General features: G+C 43.6%; 1 protein-coding gene across 1 annotated transcript; it reads left to right on the top strand.

Moving 5' to 3' along the window:
- Positions 1–1,185: 1,185 nt before the first annotated feature.
- On the top strand, positions 1,186–10,776 carry LOC311018811 (uncharacterized protein; the record flags this gene model as incomplete). Its single annotated transcript, XM_084017881.1, has 8 exons — positions 1,186–1,539; positions 1,946–2,236; positions 2,429–2,699; positions 2,852–2,988; positions 3,141–3,350; positions 3,457–3,669; positions 3,838–4,342; positions 10,703–10,776. Exons 1-8 carry the CDS (start codon positions 1,294–1,296, stop codon positions 10,774–10,776), a joined length of 1,947 nt encoding a protein of 648 aa, XP_083874007.1. The 5' UTR covers positions 1,186–1,293.
- Positions 10,777–17,553: the final 6,777 nt, after the last annotated feature.

Below are 17,553 nucleotides of genomic sequence, written 5' to 3'. Positions count from 1 at the left end.
GACCAGAAGCAATGAGAGAGAGGGAGAGAGGGAAATTGCCTGTGTCCACGTTTCAGCGTGTTGCAAATGCAGAGGTTTAGTACCTAGTTACTATTTAGGGCTGGGTATTGTTTAGAATCTCACGATTCGATTCGATTTCGATTCGTTGGGTCACGATTCGATTCAATATCGATTCGATATTGATTGAAATGCTTTGATATCGATTCAGTTTCAAGTAGAAATACACAAGTAAGAGTACCAGATCATTTTTTCAAATAATTTATTTAGTTTCATGCCTTATGAACAGCCGTGGTATAACTCATAGCATGATAAAACAGGACACTACTTAAACACTGAACTACAGTGCATGTAACCGCCGCGGAAGCTATGGTAGTAGACAGTAGTAGTGCAGATATACCGTTGAAATGCACATATTTGTTTATCTACTCTTCACTCATTTATTAAATGTATTTTCTCTTCCTGTTTCCCAGTGCGAGTTGAGATACACAACTATGATCGCATTTGTCAATCGCGGTATTTTATTTTGAAAATTGCTTTTATTTTGAAAATTGGCCAGATTGTCTCGTGTTTCTTTAGCTGTGGCTGCAGACCCTGAATTGGGACACAGCTACTGTGTGATTTACTGCCAGAACTGACGCGTTCGCTCGCGGGACGCGCAAAAAATAGAGCAGACGCCGGAACGATCGCTTCACGGCGCGGGACGGCCGCGCCTATTCGCGGCGCTCCGTGTCTGGTGTGAACGACACCATAGCTTAACAGGGGCGCCGAAAGGAAGCGGGCTCCGCTACGCGCCTATTCGCGGCGCTTCCACGGCCGGTGTGTACTCACTCCGGTCGCCATATTGTAATGGTTTGGTCTAGTGCGGCCCCCGTCCATACAGCGCGAATCACACGAGGGTGTCGGTCACAGCGCCCCCACTGGCCAGGGGCTTGAATCGATTCAGAAGATTGCTGAATCGATATTGAATTGCGGGGAAAAGAATCGCAATGCATTGCTGAATCGATATTTTTACCCACCCCTATTACTATTTATACAGAAAATGTAATGAATTGTTGGTTGAAGTTACATTATGAACACTGGCACTTTGAGAATGTTTATTCAACGTAAAGAGCACTACAAATAAAATGCATTATTATTATTATAATTATTGAACTGAAATGTATTTTCATATTTTGATATTCATTGCATATCAGCCATACAATATGAAGACGCACCGTTTCATCATAGTAGACCTATGTAGGATAGTTTGCAAGGTTACATTTTAATGATTTTAATTTGCTTTGCTTTCAGGCAATGGTTCTGGGCACTTTGGCGGAGCACTCACTGCCATTCATAATGGCCCCTGTCATCGTCAACCTTGCTCGGATGCTGGCCGAGGACAAAGTGGCTCTAAGTCGCATGAAGCTGTCGCGAACATCAGCACAATATAAAATGGTTCACGGCCTGGGGAAGACATTCTCCGACCGCATCCTCAGCAACACTGGGAAGTTACCATTCTCTGTCAATCTTGATGAGGCCACCTCAAGGAGTGACAAAAAGGTAATAAGAGTAATTTCTAGTATGTATACAGTGCTTTACCCCTAAAGCAATTAAACGAGAATGCCAGCCATTATTAACCCATATCCCTGATGATCGAGGTTACCGAGTGCTGTCATTAGGAAAAATAACAAGAAAATTTGGGTTGAGTATCAGAACAGCAGCTAAAGCGAACCCTATGGGGACCGACATAACCGAAAGTGAAACTTAAGGATGTTGTCTCTTTATTTTTCCTACTGGCAGCACTCTGTAACCTCGAACAACAGGGATATGACTTAAAAACTGCAGACGTTCTCCTTTAACAATGGTCTTCTCATTTATACAGGTGCTTTCCATTTTGGTGAGCTATTATAACCCAGAGAGGAAGGCTGTTGATGTGGAGCACCTTGGGTCATTTGAAATAGTGAAGGTCACCGCAGAAATCCTGGAGAATGCCCTGGACAGGTTTTTCAAAGACAACAATATCCCGTGGTCCAACTTGGTGAGCATGATGATGGATTCCTGTGCAGTGATGCGGGGCAGCAAGACGGGCCTGGAAACCAGAGTGCGACACAACCACTGCCCAGAGCTTCTAGACATCGACGGGGACTCATGCCATCACATTCATAATGCGTCAAAGAGATTTTCCAGTCCTTTCAACGGTCATCTAGAACAGCTCTTCAGTGACCTTCATGTTGATCACAAGTGGGCTTCTGACCAGGTAAATTCTTACAGGAGTGTAGAGCACTTGTATAGCTCTTTTCCACCTTGACAGCATTCAATGGCCTCTTATTCACCGCTGACACTTTGGTAATTTGATGGCCATTAGATGGCCTTATTATTGTCCTCTGATTCATGAATATCATATGGGACTGAATCATAACTTGAGACATGTGTTCTTTCTGTTTGTCAGCGGGCTTACCTCCAAGAGATCTGTAAATACATGAGCATTCCTGGATCAACTCCAAAGAGATTCGTCCAGCATCGTTGGCTGTCATGTTATGATGTTGGACTCAGCACTCAGACCATGCTTCCTGCTTACAAGGTCCTGTACTTTGGGTTCATGGATAAAGAAGACAAGGCTCTCTACAAAGAACCTTGGGAACAACTTTATGCTGCTCACCATGTGAGTGAAAAGGCCCAGAGACACATTCAGTCTTTTCACAAGGACCTCAGCGGGAAAGGTAAATCAATCCATTGCGGTTGTAGATTGGCTGGATAATGTGGACAAATTAATGGAAATATGTATGGTGTGTCAACATTGGCCTGCATGTTCACTATCTGACATATGCTTTGGTAAATCAACAAACAAGAGCTTTGATATATTCTTTTCCAGGAATGACACAGCAGGGCAGAGACCGAAAGCAGCGGTTGGTCAAGAAACTGTGGCATGAAGACACCAAAACAGAGCTCCATCTCAGTGTCTACACAGGTGTCCTGGCTGTTCTGAAAGAATACGTCATGGCATTCCAGGTATATTGAAATACTGTTTCACAACTATGTTGTATCATAAAGCTTGGATAGTTTTATTTTATGTTACCAGTGTAACTGGCTGTGTCTTACTCTACTTGTATGGTGGAAATTCATATCCATCTCTCACTTGCACAATATTACTACTTCCTCAGAGTCGTGACACCCTTGTGCACAAGTTGCATGACAAGCAGCTGCAGGTTTTCACCAACTTCCTTGCATGCTTTGTGAAGCCAGAACACCTGCCACCAATCCCCAGAACCCTGGCAGGTCTCGAACTCGAGGGAGACAAACTGCTGCCTGCAAGAGACCTGTATGTGGGTCGAGTGGCAGATAAATTCAGACGGGAGCATCCTCAACACCATGTGAGTGGTTTAAAATGAGTTACCAGACTTTTGGACCAAAGCCATTTTATTGCCAATGATAAAGGAGCACAACTATACCAGTGTGTTATTGTTAATATTTATACAGCTGCTGAAGCCCTTCCTGGACCAAGTACTCCAGGCATACATCTCATGTGGGGTATACCTGCAGAGCAAGCTGCCACTGGAGAGCATGACCCTGCAGTGCCTGTCTGCTGTTGACCCTATTGCAAGGGGGCACTCCAAGACTGGACGTCTGCTTAGACGACTTGCGGAGATGTTCACCCAGTTCCTCCCTGCTGATGTGGATGTTCAGCAAGAGGTTAGCTGGATAATGCACTTCCCTAATGTTAGTATGTAATGCTTGTTTGTGAGTCTTGTGTGGATGCTTTTGATATTTATTGTTGCCGTTTATTTTTTAACCGTATATTTTGCTGCTGTGGAGGTTAAATGTCCCTGGGATAATTAAATAGTTCTTATCTTATCCTAGGTTCTCCAGTATGGCGTAGACCAGAGCCTGCCAACCTTCAGAGAAGGAGATGATGCTGTCAGCTGGTGGGCAGCTGTCTTTGAAACGGGAAGGTACCCAGGGCTCAGCATGGCAGTAAAGGCAGCATTGTCGGTGTTCCATGGGCCAACAGTGGAGTCTTCATTCAGTCTAATGTCTGAAATCATAGACTCGAAAAGTGGCAGCATGAACATTTCCACTCTGAGTGCCATCCAAACTGTCAAACACACCTTGCTGACCCGGAAGCAGACGGCAGTGGAGATGTTTAAAAGAGAAGACCTTAAGCATGGGCCAGTGGACCAAAGGATGTGCCACAACATCATGTCGGCCGGAACCAAGGACAAAGCTCTGAGGAAGCAGGCAACCCTAAAGGAGATGGAAAGAAGGACGGAGTTTGCCTGCCAGCCATCCTCAAGTGCTGCCACAGCAAGAAGAGCCAAGGCAGAAGAGGAGGCGCTGGCCAGAAGGCGGCATGCGGCCAAACAACGCAAGAGAGCTTGCGAAACACTCTTCAAGGCTAAGCGACAAAAAAAAAAAAATTGTGGCAGTTGTAAATAAAATATTTTTTGTAAGCCTCAAGGATGTTTTGACAATGTTTTTTGAGAAAGTATGCTGAGTTTTGTTAAGTCACGCTCAGACTAGTGTCATTTGCATAGTACCATCAAAAAAAAATCCCCCCGTGACACTGTCACCTTTTTTCCTCTGAGGAGTTTGCAGGTCTGGGTACCCCTCGTGGGAATGCAGTCATGTGATTGGCTGAAAACGAGGGAGGCATCTGATTGGCTACAGAGAGTTCCTTGTTGAAAAAAACTCATTTGCGAATCCAGCCATGTCAGGAGAGTCTCAAAAATCCACAAATAAATACAGACCAGTTCCCAAACAAGTTCACAAATGAAAAGCGTCTTTTAAATTCAAGTTTAACAGTTTGTATATAAATGTAACAACATACAAATACATTTTTGATGAAAATTGCAAATATTTTTTTAATTCATATATTTATGGATTTATATTACATTTATTTAAAACGAAATGTATTTGTGAGAAGAGAGTCATTTATATATAAATCACAAAAAACATTTGTGAATCCTTCTCTGTGCATTCATTAATAATGAGACTGAACTGACCCCATAAGAGAGGGCTGAACCCTCCTACAAACTCTATCTCCTTGTGAGGATGTTTGGTTCATATGTAGTTGGGGTGAACTGTTTTTAATGTTTACCCCCAAAAAGAATGTACCAGTGTTTGTGTTGAATATTAGAAAATGTGAGAACACAGTATGAAAAAAGTGTAGTTCCATAGTATTTCCAGAGTAGCAGTGTATTTACATGTGGCCACTATAACATTTTAGGGTATTTTAATGGCATATGATTCGATGATTAATAATTAAATTAAATTAATTTAATATGCTATGGGGGTCATTCCGTGTCATTTCATCAAATTTCTGAAAATCTTCCCACCTGACCATCTCAGAATGTCCTGAAAAAATTCAAGTACAAAGACACACTTGTTAATAGGACAAATCCAAAATATTAGGTCTCTACTGTCAACAGTTTTCTCATGAAACATCATTGAATGAAGGGTAGTTTAGACGGTTTTTGGCATCATGCTCTGAAAAGCCATTTTTAAACAGCAATATCTGGAAAACTATTTCACCTGTGGCCTTCAAATTTTTTTACAGTGTATAACTGTTACTAATAGACTCCAGACATGAAATATCAGGGGTGTAGTTCAATAATGACCTAGTATGGTAGGCACTTAAAATGTGGCTTTTTGAAATAAAGTAGTACATTTGAAGAGTTGTTGAGCTCCCATTTTTGCAGATAAAAGACTTTGATCACTTCTGCCTCTTCACAGATATTTAAAGATCATATTCTTGTTAAAATCTTATTACAAAATCGGGAGGGTGTTTTGCCTCAATTTGTCGCAGTGATTTTTTTAAATCCTGATATTGGTTATATTTTATGACATATTGTACTGTGACATTTCATGGCATACTATTCAATGACATTTTATGACATGCTTAACTAGGACTTTTTATAAACTTTTTCCATGACAAACTAAACTATAAAAATGTTTTACTTTACTACGTAATTATTTTTGGTATACTATTCTCCGACTTTATAATGAAATGTTTTTTTTTCTTAATATGACATGTTTATGACATACTATACTTTTGCATTTTCATGATATATTTTACTTTGACTTTTTCATGATACTTTTTATGGCACACTATAATGTTACATTTTTATGGTAGACTCTTTTTCATACACTTTGGCGTGCTATAGTGGGAGAGATTTTATGCCATTGATGACATTTATGGCATACTATACTGTGACTTTTTAATAACTTATTATATGCCATTTTCCTGGCATGCTGTATTATGACTCTTACATGGTATACACAATACAGTGGGCCATTTGAAAGCATGCAATATTGTGCATTTTTTATTGTAACGTTTACTTTTTATACAATTTTTAAAACATTTTGTACTATTTCAAGTTACATGAAGTGTAACTTGTTATGACATACCATACCATGATGTTTTTTTTATCATAAATTATTATGACGACATTATATGCTATTAACTTTCAGCACAAAATATACTATGACTGTGATTCCCCCCCCCCTGACAATAGTGACATTGGTGTAGCATACTTTTACATTTTGTATGGCCATCTACTGACTTTTTCTAAGATAATATACCATGAATTGGGGTTACCTATGATTTTTTTTATGACACCCTACATTATGAAATGTGTATAGCATACCATACTATGATATATTTATAGCATAGGCTACTATACACTGCCATGTTTATAGCATTCTGTTCAGTTAGTTAAACATGACATTCAATCATTATTTGCCATATACTGTAGTAGAACTTTTAATATTATTTTTTATGGCACAGGATACTTTGGCAGTATGACATTTGATGGCAAAGTACCTATAATTTTCCATTTTCATGGTAAATTGTAATGTGAGTTTTCTATTGTTAACTATTTGTATGCTGAAGAAAACCTCACGAAAAAAGTCCTGTTTCGGATCATCGGGCAGAAAATGAACCTTGTATAGTTCTTTGTAATTATGCATAATTCAGATTCACAGATAGAATGTTGTGTTTATTTTAAAAGGTCAAATTAAGCTAAATAAAGTGAAACTACTGCGTTAAGGCCAGAAACAAAAGGGCCAGTTCACTGGGTTTAGCCAGCATAAACAAAAAGCACGTGCACAGTTAGAAGTGTACTCACAAGTCCACAACAGTCAGAGATGAAGATCGGGGAATGGGGGAAGGGCAATGGCAAGTTGCAGCAGCACACGCGGCGGTGAACCGTGTTCAAGTACAGCAGCTACAGTCTCTCTCCAACGGTCCAGGGCTCTACTAGTCCTACTAGGAAACCTATCACAGTGCACGCTCTCCACTGGGATCGACGTAAAAGCGGAAATACGTAATCCCTCCCCATAAGGATACCGCCAAAGTAGCCACACTCTCGACTGTGTTTGTCAACACAAAACCGCAACAATGGCTGAGTCTCAGACTGAGTGTGATAATGATCCGGAGGAACTTTCAGAAAATCCTTGGCCTTATCTGGACTCCATGTTTGAGTTTTACAGAGTAAAAAACATGGACACAGACAAACAGTCATATATCTTCAAATGTGTATTGTGTTTGCCGAAGGAAAACTACATCTCTGCTTTCAACAACTCGTCCAACTTAAAGAAACACGTTGACGTAAGTTAACCAGACTTTCACCATGTTTTTTTTCTATTTGTCTCGGTCAATGTCATCATGTTGTGAGAATGTGAGTGTGTGTTGATCACAAAAACTACATTTTGTAGGAAGTGGCGCTGTGTGTGTGTGTGTTGTGGTTTGAAACGATGGCCAAATGAAACGCTCTCATAACGTAGTGTTATTTGTTATTAACACTCACCAAACTTTTGTCGACCCCCTTGCTTTGCTTTAGTTAATCCATTTGCCATATTACTGAGAAATGCTGTTCTAGTATAATCCTGGGGGAACGCTGCTTTTGGGCTGAATAAGCTGGATGTATACTTTGTCGTACAACATCCTTGCATGCCGCAGTGTTTCCCCTAGAATCTTTTTCAGGCCCGGTGGTACCCACCGAAAAAACCCTATATAGACGAGACGCGTGGGATGGTGTATTGGTGCAGTTGGATTAAGTCAGGTGGCACAGCAAGCAGTCTGCAATTCTGCAATTATTATATTTGCATTCAACATTTTTGTTCAACCAGAGTGTATTCAAGATCACAAGGAGAGAGTGACTTATTAAGGTGCTGGTTGATGGAAATGATCAGGGTCCAGAAAAATATGGCTGGAAAATGATGAGCATCACATTAATAGCTACAGATACTGTAAAACACTACAACGACATATGAGTGCATATATTGTCTTATTTTATCAAGTAAAATATAAGTTATAGGTTTACTCAACAGCAGTTAACTCAAAGTTCCACATCTTATCAAAAACAATCCTCCCCCCCGGGGAGGGGGGGCAAACGGGCTTTGGCCGGTTGTACATACGTCATCACGTCCTAATACTACACACACATATGGCGTGATGTTGTTTTTAAGGAGCGCCGTCTCTGCTTATATTTCTCGACAACACTCGACCTGCATCAGCGCATGTGCGCACGAGCGGATCTGTGCGAGCAGACAGCGCGAGCGCAGCGGGTTTTGGACGGAGACACACAGCGGCATTTTTATTATGTAAAAATAAATAATAATGTAATGTAATAAAATAAATATTATGGACCCTATGGACCGGTTCCGCTCACACCACGAGTCTAAAGAGTGCAACAGCTTATCAAAATACAGTGTCAACGTTCCGTGTTTTCAAAGTAGAAAGTTACATCGTGGTGGTTTAACGAGGCGGAACGGCATCAGAACAACATCAAGCGTTATAGGTTTACTCAACAGCAGTTAACTCAAAGTTCCACATCTTATCAAAAACAATCCGAAGGACACGAAGAAAAAAGTAGCGGGAGCGCGCGGCGAGGATTGTTGCGGCCGCGCGTCTTGCGGAGCAAGTCTGCTGTGCTGCGCGGAGGCGCTCCTAATGTAAATGATTATTGATTTATGAATGAATTGATAGGTGGCTTATTTTTGGTATATTGATTTTTTTTTTTGGCCTGGCGGCAGGTCTCCTTGGCCTGGCGTGCCGCCAGGCCTGTACAATGGTAGGGGAAACACTGCATGCCTGATTAACAGCAGAAGTTATGCGTTTGTGATGCCTGTAGATGGGCTATGTTCGATGCAGTTTCCTTGGCAATATAACACCGTAAGATACATTATGTTAATCTAGTCATACTAGTTAAAGGTATATGTATTGTATTATATTTTACTTATCTTGTGTGACTGTATAGCGCATAGCCGTGGTTGGTATTTACTGGTGGTGCAGGAAGACATGAACCCCCAAAGACTTTTTTACACAAATATTTATTAACTTTGTTAAACCTAGAAACGTTCATTTTAGGCTATTTGAAATTTACTCTTACTTTTACTTAAAGTACATTTAAAAGCATGTACTTTTGGATACTTTTTTACTCTTACTCAAGTACAATGTCGACTGAGCTACTTTTACTTGTAACGGAGTAAATTTTGACCAGTAGTATTTGTACTCTTACTCAAGTACTGGTGTCGAGTACTCTGTCCATCTCTGCTGGTCCTGAATCACATAATCCATCTTAGTAATTGTGCTACAGGCTAATTCACGGCGAAAAGCCCACAGTATAACAAATGCGCAATTGCTAGCTGCAATGTGGAATCAAAAGTATGAAAGTCTATGAGCACGCTAAGCTAAAGGCTAGCAGCAATGAGCAATTCAGCACATCTTTTACACCTTCCAATCAAACAACAGCACCAAATACATTAAAACACGTGTATTTACCTCTGGCAGCTTCTCAGAGTTCACACACATCAACCACAGAACGACTCTCCGTCAGTCTTGGAAGTTAGGAGTGTTACTTTTACTCTTAGCGTTACAGTTATCCTGCTCGGATGCCAAGAAGGCCGCTTCTGCTGTCGCTAACCTTGCAGCGACACGGAGGTGACCTAAGCACCTCCTCCTTGAACAATGTGAGGAAAGGATTGGTTCAGGACTACAAACATAGGTTTTGCACATAATCAGCGCTGATGGGGTGAAACCGGATAACAGCAAAGTGGAGGCCATCACCAAACTGCCCAGCCCTACAAATGTGGAGCAACTTCGTCAGGTGCTAGGTCTGATAAACTATGTGGGCAAATTCCTTCCTGGCCTGTCAACCATGCTGCACCCGCTCACGAGCCTACTCAGAAAAGAGACTGCATGGGTCTGGGGTGAGCCTCAAGAGCAGGCATTTTACAAAGCGCCCTGCTACAGGACCACGAGGGAGAGCTACGAGCCGCCGCCTTCTGTTCTCGCACTCTCACGGATGCGGAAAAAAGATATTCCCAGATCGAGAAAGAGTGCTTGGCATCTGTGTGGGCCTGTGAGCGCTTCACCCGCTACATCCAGGGGATGGGCAGGGTCCGTCTTCAAACAGACCATAAGCCTCTGGTGCCATTAATTAACACATACGACCTGGACAAGACCCCATTGAGGTGTCAGAGGCTGCTCATGCGCCTAATGCGGTTTGATCGCGGAGCACGTCCCAGGTAAACAGCTGGCAGTGGCTGATGCACTCTCGAGGCAACCCCTGGATGGAGACCACAAGTCAGACACTGATAGTCAGGTCAGAGCATATGTGAACACTATGGTGGCTAGCAAGCCATTCAAGTCACCCAAGCTGGAGGAAATCCAGGGAGCCACACAGAGTGATGCTGAACTTGAAAAAGTGATCTCTTTCATCAGAAAGGCTGGCCACAGAGAATGGCAGAGTTCTCACCCCTGCGTGTATTTCACACAGCCAGAGCTCACCTTTCTGAATCAGATGGTCTAGTACTGTACCATGATCGTGACTTACTTAATTATCACCATGAAATTTAGCGATAAACTTGCATTCAACCTTGTATCAATGTACAAATTAATTGTTAAATAAATCGTTGAAACCCAACCAAAATAAAAAACAAAAAACATTTGAGATCTCAATGAACAAAAAATGTACTCTTGTGTCAACAGGTTGAGTATGAGTCAGTCTTTGGTTACTAAACCCAAGTTGGTGAATGTTTCAGTTTATTTTGAGTGCACTCAAGTTTCCTACCACCCTTTATGAGAAAGATCCATCCTGGTTACAGACGATGAAGGCTGTGAGGTGAGTAGAGGGGAGGACTGAAGATGATGGGGATGATGACTGGAGATCCAGTGAGCAGTGATGGAGGGGAATGATGGGGGGGAACCAGAAGGCAGCAGGATGAAGGCAGCTTGAGCACTCAATCCAGTTCGTAGAACAGCTCAACAAAAAAACCAGCCTGCACAAAACGTGCAGGGAAAATTAATAATTGTCCTTATCAAAAGTCCACTGTGTGTTGTCTCTTTCTTTCTTTTTTTAGCTCTCAGAGTTACACACACTATCACACAATCCCTCATACTTCACATAATAACATTTCACTCACATACGCTTTAACTTTTGCATCCATATGCTTAATAAAATAGCTCACAAAGAATATATTCACACATTAAGCACATAATATTAACCATGTCTGCTAAATTATCTGAATTAGCTGACCAACGGGCCTAATTAGCATTTTTTCACAGTATTTACACATTTCCAAAATAAACACACCATTCGTAATATCACCATGAGCTTATCAGCTTATCCCGACTGGTTTTTTAACACAATAAATCCACAGTCTGAAGTTATAAACCTTTTTCAAGTTATCAACCAGAATGCTAATTCACCTTGCTAGTTGAATGTGCTAATTCGCCGTGTTTGCTAACAGCTAACTCACCGGGATATTCAATAGCCACGTCGTTCGGACGGGTCAGGAACCTCCGCGACGTCGGACGACTTTTCTTTCCACGGTCAAAAAACTCTTCTAACGTAGCCTTTCTACTTCCTACTTTAAAGACAAGTAGTGAACTATTGGTTTGTGCTAATAACAGCTCTCTGCTGATGCTGCTAAGCTCACTCTCCATACACATGTCTTTCGTTTTTTCGGACTGGAAACACTCGTCAGTGCACCACTTCCTATCACCCAGTTACACCACTTGGTGGCAGCGGCAATATTTCTTTCGATTACTGTCATTGATATGGAGGCCAGGCCTTCCGTTTGTTTTCATTAGTTGGAACTGCGGGTATAATTTGCGCAGCATTGCGCAATAGATCGTCCCGAGACCTCAATTGTGCGTTGTGGCAATGACTGTCTAATTAAATATGGGCGTGAATTGTTACAAAGTTAGCTGAACCGTATTACGCACGCAGGACTCTGGTCAATCAGACGCACGCACGTCAGTCAATGCCATGGCAACAGAACCCATCGAGGCCGAATATAAAAGGGGTGCACACCGTTTTGATTTTTCGTTGCACTTGGACTTGGACATAGTTACACGCTCTTTTGAGACCAAACTGTGAAAAGTTATAAGCAGCTGGAAATCATCTACCGATTACTGATTTTGTTGGAAACGAGCTCCCGACCAATCAACTGACTGTTGGAAAGCTAGGCAGTGTTTCCCCTAGAATTTTTTTCAGGCCCGGTGGTACCCACCGAAAAAACCCTAAACAGACGATAATGTAATGTAATAAAATAAATATTATGGACCCTATGGACCGGTTCCGCTCACACCGCGAGTCTGGAGAGTGCAACAGCTTATCAAAATACAGTGTCAACGTTCCGTGTTTTCAAAGTAGAAAGCGACAAGTACACGGAAGAAGAACGTAGCGGGAGCGCGCGGCGAGGATTGTTGCGGCCGCGCGTCTTGCGGAGCAAGTCTGCTGTGCTGCGCGGAGGCGCTCCTAATGTAAATGATTATTGATTTATGAATGAATTGATAGGTGGCTTATTTTTGGTATATTGATTTTTTTTTTGGCCTGGCGGCAGGTCTCCTTGGCCTGGCGGGCCGCCAGGCCTGTACAATGGTAGGGGAAACACTGCTAGGCTGGAAATGGCCCGACTGCCGGAGGACCCCCTGGGCCGTGCGATGGACGACAACGCTGGAGGTAAGACCACTTTTAACATTTATTTCGTTTTTATTATCTTGTTTTAACAATTTTCTTGTTAATTCGTCCTTTTAAAACATTCACAGTAAATGAGTGTTATTTTTTGAATTTTAAGGCGATCACAGCTTCTTCTTCTTTCTTTTTGGCTTGTTGTAAATCTCTGATTTGGTGAAAACAGACTTTCACCCGACGTTTTCTCCGTGTAACATGATTATTTGGTGCGCGGAATGTCTTATGTCGGGACTGTGGATGTGTTGATAGATAGTGTGGTGGTTTGAAAGGGCGCGAGGCCACGCTGAGTTTGGATTGTTGACTTATTGTCCAAACATCTGCAGCTTTGACTTCATCATGTGACGTCAGATTATTGTTGAACAGTGAAATATGCGCTTTGCTCGTTGTTGTGGTGTTTTGTTTTCGGGGGACACGAGCGCGATCTGTAAGTTACTGTATGCGCGTGCATGCGCGCGTGCAGCTTCCAGGGTGACGCCGTCATCTCCTCCACGCGCAGTGACGTGCAACTCATAAACCGGGAGAATATTGAGTTTTAAACCGGAGAGCTCACTGTGGTCATTGTGGATGAACGGAGCCATGTCTCCCTGTGCGTAATGACGCATATGAAACACATTCACGCTGTTTATTGCAAACCGTCGATCCTTTTGTCCACACGAACACCGAGGAGTGTTTGGTGCAGAGTAAATGTCTTTGCCCAGAGCTCACGAGTGATCAACAGTCGGTTCATTGATCCGCTGACCGACTGATCACATTTCTATCGAGAAGTAGAAGTCGTGCGTAAAAGCGCTTCCTCTCCGCGTCCAACAGTTATGAAGCGTTCTTCACCTCATGATACAAGCTGTTTAGACTGAACCCTACACGGTGGTTTAACACATATAATACTTATATAACAATATAATGAATGTGGTTATCTTGTTATCTGTATTGCTATAATGATTACGATTATTATTATATTTATTATTATTGCTGTTGTGTTGTCTTCTCTGTTCGTAACTAAAATGAACAGCTCCATATTTTCAATCATATTTACTTTTTGATCACAAAAAATGTTGATTTTTAATCTGCAGTATGTCAAACTTGTCATCCACTGAATATACTTATAGTAAATATTGTCAAAAATATCCATCTTTTTTTCAAATACGTGTGTTCATATTCCTGTTGAAGCCGGAGCCCCGTGTGTGTTGGAGGTTCATGAAGCAGCCCTAGAGTTTATAGATACCCTGTCGTTATTTCTCATTTAATGAATGAATGATTAATTATTGCTTTCGTTTAACTCAATGACAAATCCTTCTAATCTGAACTTTCCCCCCTCAGGTGGTGCGAGCTACGTCGTGGAACGTCCTGCAGGAGACGGCCTCCCTGATGTCCTCTGGATCATCGACGATGACGACGAAGGTAATCTCCCAGTCTTCATCATCTCTGACAAGGAAGAGGAAGGTGAGGTTGTATTTGTGGGTGAAGGTCAGGTCGAGCCTACTGCTGTGGGTGCAGGTGAGTTGATTCCCCCATCTCTGACGAAGAAGAGGATGAGGAAGAGGAAGGTGAGTTGATTCCCCCCATCTCTGACGAAGAAGAGGACGAGGAAGAGGATGACCCTGAGGACGAAGTCACTAACAGCCAGGACACTATTCTTTACGACTTCGGATACAGACGGGGACGTGACGAGTCTGGATATGCCTCCTCGTACGAGCTGTTCAGAGACACCATGGACCAGGACACTGTGGACTACACCATTGCTTACATTTTCAGGTCCGACCAGGAACGTCCTCGTAGTCCTTCTTCCTCCCTTCCTTCTGGTGTGACATGTCGACACTCGGTTCCTCAGAGGTCAGAAGAGTCCGTTCCCGCCACCTCAGGCTGCAGCTTGTCCACGAAGAGGAGCAGGGAAGAGCGCGGCACAGGGAAGGTAAGTAGGAAGAGGCGGAGGCACTCTGAGGACAGCGATGAAGAGCCAAGACCATCCACTTCCGGCCTCGGGTCCACCACTTCCGGTCCCAGCTTCAGAAGATGCTTCAAGTGGCCTGGAGACAGCGACTCGGATTAAGACCGACGGCCTGTTGGCTGCAGGACTGTGAAACCTTTGTGTCTGGCAGGACTGATGAAGCCCCAGGCAGCCTTCCCAGTGCCATTGGTACCACAGACCCACTGCATTTTAGTCCCTTTTTAAAGCAGTCAACAGAGGGATGCATTGCTATTAGACACACATACACACAGACACACACACACACACACACACACAGAGAGAGAGAGAGAGAGACTTTGAACCTTCCCACGGAGCTTCTTGTTAATTGTGCGTCTTCTCTTGCTTGGACCCGGGTCGGTCACCGACACAGCCTCGGTGGCCGTGGCTGGAGGAGCGCAGAGATCCCACCGTGCAGAAAACTCCTTTTCTGTGCCCACCGCAGTGAACAAGTCCACACCTTCGGCTTCAGTACTCCGTTAGGCGGCTCGAAAAGTGACACAGTTTCATCACAAGGTGTTCAATGAAAAGAAAACTGCGCTGCGTAATGGCACGAAGCAGCCCCTTAGCCTCGACGCACACCGTCGCTCCAAGGCCTCACATGTTTTCTTATATAATGTTTGAATGATAAAGAATGCAACATTAGTATTTCTCAACACAAAATTAGCTACTATGATAACATAAAATACAAATTAAAGTCATTTTTTAAAGAGATCTGTACCTCAAGTGGGGGGGCACAAGCATGTTTGGGGGGCGGGCCAGGCCCCCTATGGCCCGCCCATAGCGACCGGAGCTTTTGAACATGGCTCTATTATTGGTTTTCATTTTGAGTGATAGTCAATGATGCTAGAAGCTGATACCAGAGGTAAGTTCACAATGCATGATTGTTATTGTGTTATGTATTATTTTGTCCTAAATTATAGATGGATATCCCACACAAAGGTAAGTCAACATTTAAATTCCACATTAACACAAATCTCCTGAACGTCTCACTGACCAGAGACTCAAGATTCTTTTACTCTTCTTTTGAGTTAGGAGTCGCTGGCTGTTCATGATTTAAGGTCCTCAGTACTCACATGGAGAACCAGGATGCAGGACTACAGGACCAGATGACCAGGATGGAGGACTACAGGACCAGATGACCAGGACAGAGGACTACAGGACCAGATGACCAGGATGCAGGACTACAGGACCAGATGACCAGGACAGAGGACTACAGGACCAGATGACCAGGATGCAGGACTACAGGACCAGATGACCAGGATAGAGGACTACAGGACCAGATGACCAGGACTACAGCACCAGATGACCAGGATGCAGGACTACAGGACCAGATGACCAGGATGCAGGACTACAGGACCAGATGACCAGGACGGAGGACTACAGGACAAGATGGAGACCGCGGTCCCCTTTCAGTGGGTGAAGTAAGTCATCTCCTCAGAAGGACTACAAGTACCAGAAGTGACATAAAGTTAGTGTGTCTAAAGTGTCTTTGACTTAGGTATCGATGGAGGACTACAGGACCAGATGACCAGGACTACAGGACCAGATGACCAGGATGCAGGACTACAGGACCAGATGACCAGGATAGAGAACTACAGGACCAGATGACCAGGATGCAGGACTACAGGACCAGATGACCAGGATGGAGGACTACAGGACCAGATGACCAGGATGCAGGACTACAGGACCAGATGACCAGGATGCAGGACTACAGGACAAGATGACCAGGATGCAGGACTACAGGACCAGATGACCAGGATGGAGGACTACAGGACCAGATGACCAGGATGCAGGACTACAGGACCAGATGACCAGGATGCAGGACTACAGGACCAGATGACCAGGATGGAGGACTACAGGACCAGATGACCAGGATGCAGGACTACAGGACCAGATGGAGACCGCGGTCCCCTTTCAGTGGGTGAAGTAAGTCATCTCCTCAGAACGACTACAAGTACCAGAAGTGACATAAAGTTAGTGTGTCTAAAGTGTCTTTGATTTAGGTATCGATGGAGGACTACAGGACCAGATGACCAAGATGCAGGACTACAGGACCAGATGACCAGGACTACAGGACCAGATGACCAGGATGCAGGACTACAGGACCAGATGACCAGGATAGAGAACTACAGGACCAGATGACCAGGGCAGAGGACTACAGGACCAGATGACCAGGATGCAGGACCAGATGACCAGGATGGAGGACTACAGGACAAGATGGAGACCGCGGTCCCCTTTCAGTGGGTGAAGTAAGTCATCTCCTTAGAAGGACTACAAGTACCAGAAGTGACATAAAGTTAGTGTGTCTAACGTGTCTTTGACTTAGGTATCGATGGAGGACTCCAGGACCAGATGACCAGGATGGAGGACTACAGGACCAGATGACCAGGATGCAGGACTACAGGACCAGATGACCAGGACAGAGGACTACAGGACCAGATGACCAGGATGCAGGACTACAGGACCAGATGACCAGGATAGAGGACTACAGGACCAGATGACCAGGACTACAGCACCAGATGACCAGGATGCAGGACTACAGGACCAGATGACCAGGATGCAGGACTACAGGACCAGATGACCAGGATGCAGGACTACAGGACCAGATGGAGACCGCGGTCCCCTTTCAGT

The sequence above is a fragment of the Eutrigla gurnardus genome (assembly GCF_963514095.1).
Source record: "Eutrigla gurnardus genome assembly, chromosome: 9".
Taxonomy (NCBI): Eukaryota; Metazoa; Chordata; class Actinopteri; order Perciformes; family Triglidae; genus Eutrigla; species Eutrigla gurnardus.
This window is presented reverse-complemented; position numbering and strand designations above follow the sequence as displayed.